Genomic DNA, 6,129 nt, shown 5'->3' on the forward strand with positions numbered 1-6,129 from the left:
CTTAAGCCCAAGAGTTTGAGGTTGCTGTGAGCTGTGACGCCAGAGGACTCTACAGAGGGCGACATAGTGAGACTGTCTAAAAAAAAAAAAATTACATCCTTAGTCTAGGAATAGTTTTCAACCCGTGTGCCATGAAAATTTTAAAGATCATTAGAGTCTTTCAAAAGAAGTTCAAAGCACAGTGATTTTTTAAATCTTTAACAACATACTTTAAGCATGCCATAGAAGTTTAACTACAGGTTCAAGCGTGCTGTTTAAAAAAAGGTTGAAAAACACTGGTCTAGAAAGACTCAAAAATATCGAAAACTGAAGGGTCCAGGAGAACAGCTACCATTTGTGTTATGTGTCAGGTAATGTATTCTTTTTTTTTTTTTTGAGACAGAGTCTCAAGCTACAGCCTTGGGTAGAGTCCTGTGGCATCATAGCTCACAGCAACCTCCAACTCTTAGGCTCAAACAATCCTCTTGCCTCAGTTTTTTTTTCTATTTTAGTAGAGACGCGGGGGTCTCGCTTTTGCTCAGGCTGGTCTCGAACTCAAGAGCCCAAGCAATCCACCACCACCCCCCACCTTCCAGAGTGCTAGGATTACAGGTGTGAGCCACCGCGTCCGGCCCTATGAATTCTTGTCCTAATTTTATAACTGGCAAATTAAGTTGTATTAGTTACAGAACTTAAAATGGCAGAGCCATGTTGCTAATTCCGATCAGTCTGATCCACGGAACTCTTTTTTTCCAGCACCAGGTTGAAGTAAGAACAGGAAAGAGTTAAGGAAGGCCAAAAAGGCAGTGGGTGGGAGAACCTAGGTGCTGGGAGTGTGTTCTGGGCGAACACGGATGGCAAAGAAAACTTCCACGCTATCAGCTCAGCATCCTTGAGCAGAAACGCTCTTTTTTATGGAGTAATGACTCTGTATCTTTGAGGATGTCACTAAAATTAAAAAGAAAACATATCCAACTTGGGAAGTTCATATCAGCAGCCGCTTTCAATCTTGGGATGTCATCCTCGGCCTCTGCATTCCCTAAAGCAGCGTTACTGGAGCTGACCTGGAGGACCACAGCCCTACTAAGCCTCTCGGAAGGACAGTTCCCGACGCCCGCAGCGCGGGCTTCTCGCGAGCCAAACTCGAACGCTCCTTCTGCGCGCGCGCGCGCCCTGTCCTTTACGACTGCGTCCCGCAGGCTCCGCCCGGGAGGCCTTGCGGGCCGAGCTCTTCCGGGCAGCTGCCGCTTTGTGGAGTCAGGTTTCCAGCCACCCGCGGAAGGTCAGCGGGACGCCAGCCGCTCGGCGCCTGCGCGGACGTCGGACGTCCGTCACCATGACAGCCCCCGCTGGGGGCCCGGGTAAGCGCCGCTTCCCAGCGGAGCCTTCAGCCCCGGCGACCGCGGGATGGAACCCGGTCCGCACGCTAGCTGCGCTCCCTGAGGACCTTGTTTGGGGTGGGCGTTAAGGGAGAAGCGTTTGGGGAAGCTAAGGATGGCAGTGTCACTGCCCTTTAAGGTCTTTGTTGAAAAGAGAAGAACGTGACACTTCTCTAGTCTTAATTTCAGCGGATTTAATGGGGAGTAGTTTATGGTCAGTCGGGTTCCTCTTTGGGAACCCGGCAAAGGTTGAGCGTGCGGACGACGGGGTGTGGCCGGGCGCTATTCCAGCTGCTCAGTGCGCAGCCGCTGAAAGCTGCAGGTGTGTCTCGGGTGTTTGACCCTTGGAATTGCAGGTGTTTTAAACTGAGGGTGAACAATTTCGCTCTAGAACTTACAGTATCGTTCATACAGACTTAAGTAGTCACATGAGATAGCCTCAGTGACATCTTTTATTAAATATAAAATTGTTTCTGAATTGTTTCCCAGTTCACATTAAACGCCCATTATAGAACATTCATAAAGTATATTTAAGTAGGAAAAGAAATCCCTGTAATGCCAGCACTGCTACTAAGGCTGTTAGTACTAGAGACACTACTAGTAACTTTTTGGTATTTTGTAACAATATTAACGTTTAAAAATAGAGTTAAGATCATTCTGAACACGAAATCTTTAAATCCTGTATCTTAATAGCCCAATATTCTAATAGCTTTTTATAAATATTCTGGATAACTGAATTGTTTCATCCTTTAATTATACTGTTAACTTAACATACTAATTGGATATTAATCAAGTATGGGCTTTTTTGTTATTGTTAGAACTCATTCTGTAAAGAGCATCTTTGTATTATTCTATAATTCTGATTTTTTTTTAACTCAGACAAAATTCCTTGTAACTGCGATTACTAAATCAAAGGATGTGGACTTTTTTTTTTTTTTTTTGAGACGGAGCCTCAAGCTATCCCCCCTGGGTAGAGTGCCATGGCATCATGCTCACAGCAACCTCCAACTCCTGGGCTCAAGCGAGTCTCCTGCCTCAGCCTCCCAAGTAGCTGGGACTACAGGCGCCCGCCACAGCGCCTGGCCATTTTTTGTTTGCAGCCATCATTGTTGTTTGGTGGGCCCAGGCTGGGGATTCGAACCCACCACCTTAGGTGTATGTGGCTGGCGCCTTAGCCACTTGAGCCACAGGCGCCGAGCCAGGATGTGGACATTTTTTTAAAGGCATGTGCTATACTTCCATAGAACATTTTATCCCGAGTAGGGTTTTCCCTTTTTAAATCTTGGGCTCTTTACATCTCAATGTAAATCCTTTTAACGTGGGCAGCGCCTGTGACTCAGTGAGTAGGGGCGCCGGCCCCTCGGGTGGTGGGTTCGAACTTGGTCCCGGCCAAACTGCAACAAAAAAATAGCTGGACGTTGTGGCGGGTGCCCGTAGTCCCAGCTACTAGGAGGCTGAGGCAAGAGAATCGCCTAAGCCCACGAGCTGTAGGTTGCTGTAAGCTGTGACATCATGCCACTCTACCGAAGGCGATAAAGTGAGACTCTGTCTTTTAAAAAAAAAAAATCCTTTTAACGTGTAGTTTTTCTAAAAATCCAAATCTGGGGCAAATCTCATACTCCAGACTTTCACCATTCTCATTATCAAGCTGTATGAATACAGGTTCTCTTCTGAATTGATACAGGGTTTACAAAGTCTTGGAATAAAATGTGTGCTCAAGTGAAAAATGTTCCACATCATGACACATGCTATCGTGTTTTTTTTTTTTTTTCGAGACAGAGCCTCAAGCTGTTGCCCTGGGTAGAGTGACTTGGCGTCACAGCTCAGAGCAACCTCCAACTCCTGGGCTCAAGCGAATCCCCTGCCTCCGCCTCCCAAGTAGCTGGGACTATAGATGCCTGCCACAACGTCCAGCTATGTTAGGGTTGTAGCCATCATTGTAATTTGGCGCCCGGGCTGGATTTGAACCCTCCAGCTCAGGTGTATGTGGCTGGCACCTTAGCTGCTTGAGCCACAGGTGCCAAGCCGATACATGCTGTTTTTAAAAAAGTAAATTATATTCTGATTACTGAGTTATTGGGAAGCTAATTCTTCTATGGGGTGAATGATTTTCTTCCCTTAACTTTTTTTTTTAGATGGAGGCTCACTCTGTTGCCCCAGGCAAGAGTGCTGTGGTATCAGCCTAGCTCACTGCAACCTCAAACCCCTGGGTTCAAATGATCCTCCTGCCTCAGCCTCCCAAGTAGCTGGGACTACAGGTGCCCACCACAACACCTGGCTAATTTTCCTTCTTTTTTTCAGGCAGGGTCTTACTGTGTCAGCCTCAGTAGAGTGTTGTGGGGGTCACAGCTCCCAGCAACCTCAAACTCTTGGACTTAATGTGATTCTCTTGCCTCAGCCTCCCGAGTAACTAGCACTACAGGTGCCCACCACAACACCCAGCTATTTTGTTGTTGTTGTTGTAGTTGTTGTTTAGCTGGCCCAGGCTGGATTGGAACCTGTCAGCCTGGATGTATGTGGCTGGTGCCATAACCACTGTGCTACAGGTGCTGAGCTTAATTTTCCTTCTTTTGATAGAGACAGGATCTCTCTCTTGCTCAGGCTGTTCTTAAACTCCTGAGTTCAAGTGATCCTCCTGCCTTGGAATCCCAGAGTGCTAAGATTACAGGAGTGAGCGGTGCCCATCCAAAAATTTAGAATTTTAAATGAAGCTTTGGCTTTACCTAAATTTTACTTACATCTGTGAGACTAGGATTATAGAGAACATCATCTGAAAATTCCTGCATTTAAACATCTGCTTTGGCTCGGCGCCTGTGGCTCAAGTGGCTAAGGCGCCAGCCACATACACCTAAGGTGGCGGGTTCGAAACCAGCCCGGGCCCCCCAGACAACAATGATGGCTGCAACCAAAAAAAAAAAAAAATAGCGAGGCGTTGTGGTAGGCGCCTGTGGTCCCAGCAACTTGGGAGGCGGAGGCAGGAGTTGAGGACTCGCTTGAGCCCAGGAGTTGGAGGTTGCTGTGAGCTATGCCACAGCACTCTACCCAGGGGGACAGCTTGAGGCTCTGTCTCAGAAACAAAAACAAAACATCTGCTTCTTACCAGTTTTTTTCCCCATATACTTTCTTATGCTTCTGATGTTCAGACTATCCTATATGTCTACTATTTATTACATTACATAATTTATAACATGTTTATATATATCATATACTTCCACATGATACTTGTTCTCTATTTTTAAAATCTTGTGGTTTTCCCAGCCAAATTACTTTGTTATTCTTCCTTAATATATCTTCTGCACTTTTTAATTTTTTTTTTTTTTTTTTACCCCATAACTCAGCAATCTCTTTTCCGGACATGTACCCAAAGAAAATGAGATCACCACCTTGTGAAAATATCTGTTCTCCCATGTTCACTGTACTATTATTAACAATAACCAAAGTATGAAAACAACCTAAGGTGGCCTTTTTTTTTTTCCCCAACACAGAGTCTCACTTTGTTGCCCTGGCTACCCTGTCTCATGGCATCATAGCTCACAGCAACCTCTAACTTTTGAGTTCAAGCCATCCTTTTGCCTCAGCCTCCAAAGTAGCTGGGACTATAGGTGCCCGCCATAACGCCCAGATATTTTTTAGAGATGAGGTCTTGCTGTCGTTCGGGCTGGTCTTGAACTCGTGAGCTCAGGCAATCCATCTACCTCAGCCTCCCAAGTGCTGGGATTATAGGTGTGATCCACAGCGCCTGGCCTCAGCCTAAGTGTGTGTGGATGGATGAATGGATAAAGAAATTGTGGTACTGGCTGGGTAAGATGACTTATGCCTTTAATCTCATCAATCTGGGAGGCTGAGGCAGGCGGATCATTTGAGCTCAGGAGTTTGAGACCACCCTGGGCAAGAGCAAGACCTTGTCACTACTAAAAATAGAAAAATTAGCCAGGCAGGGTGGCAGCTCCTGTAGTCCCAGCTACTCAGAAGGTTGAGGCAAGAGAATTGCTCAAGCCTAGAAGTTTGAGGTTGCTGTGAGCTATGATGCCATGGCACTCTACCCAAGGCAACAGAGTGAGACTCTGTCTCAAAAAAAAAGAAAAGAAACGAAACTGTGGTGTGTGTGTATGTATAATTATATATCTATATAGACATCTATATCTGTAGACATAAATATATAGTATTCAGCCCTATAAAGAGAGCAGTCTTGCCATTTTCCACGTGAATTAGCCTGAAAAACATCATCCTAAGTGAAATACACCAGACACAGAAAAATATTGTTGCATGATCTCACATATACATGGAATCTGGAAAAAAAATTCAAATATGCAGAAATAGTGGTTACCAGGGGTAAGGATATTGGGTAGGTGGAGGTATTGGAAATGGGATTATGTAGGTCAGAAATAAAAAGGTATGTAGATGAGTAGGTCTAAGGATCTAATGTGCAACATGAGGACTGTAGGAACAAAATTGTATATGGGATTCACACTAAATTAATAGCTTTATGCTGTTCTTCCCACAAAAACAAAATGGCAGGTGAGATGATGGCTATGTTAATTTGCATCACTATAGTATCGTTTTTCCTATGTGAATCTCATAACATCATGTCATATACCTTAAAAATACACAGTGTAGGCTCGGCACCTGTGGCTCAAGTGGCTAAGGCGCCAGCCACATACACCTAAGGTGGCCAGTTCGAATCCAGCCCGGCGCCAAACAACAATGACAGCTGCAACCAAAAAATAGCCAGGCGTTGTGGCGGGCGCCTGTGGTCCCAGCTACTTGGGAG

At 45.4% G+C, this 6,129-nt stretch overlaps 1 protein-coding gene across 3 annotated transcripts in view; it reads left to right on the top strand.

The window, feature by feature from the left end:
* The first annotated feature begins 1,243 nt into the window (after positions 1-1,243).
* Positions 1,244-6,129, top strand: part of FAM151B (family with sequence similarity 151 member B) — a 44,226-nt gene continuing 39,340 nt past the window's right edge. The window contains exon 1 of one of the 3 annotated variants that reach the window (XM_023510931.1): positions 1,244-1,340. In XM_023510931.1, the coding sequence (XP_023366699.1) occupies positions 1,316-1,340 (25 nt within the window). In that variant the 5' untranslated portion in view covers positions 1,244-1,315. Of the gene's footprint in view, positions 1,341-1,415; positions 1,681-6,129 lie in introns of those variants that run through there. The other 2 variants (XM_003785949.2, XM_023510932.1) reach the window with 2 other exon arrangements.

The sequence above is a fragment of the Otolemur garnettii genome, unplaced genomic scaffold (assembly GCF_000181295.1).
Source record: "Otolemur garnettii isolate 467f Iridium unplaced genomic scaffold, OtoGar3 scaffold00017, whole genome shotgun sequence".
Lineage (NCBI taxonomy): Eukaryota > Metazoa > Chordata > Mammalia > Primates > Galagidae > Otolemur > Otolemur garnettii.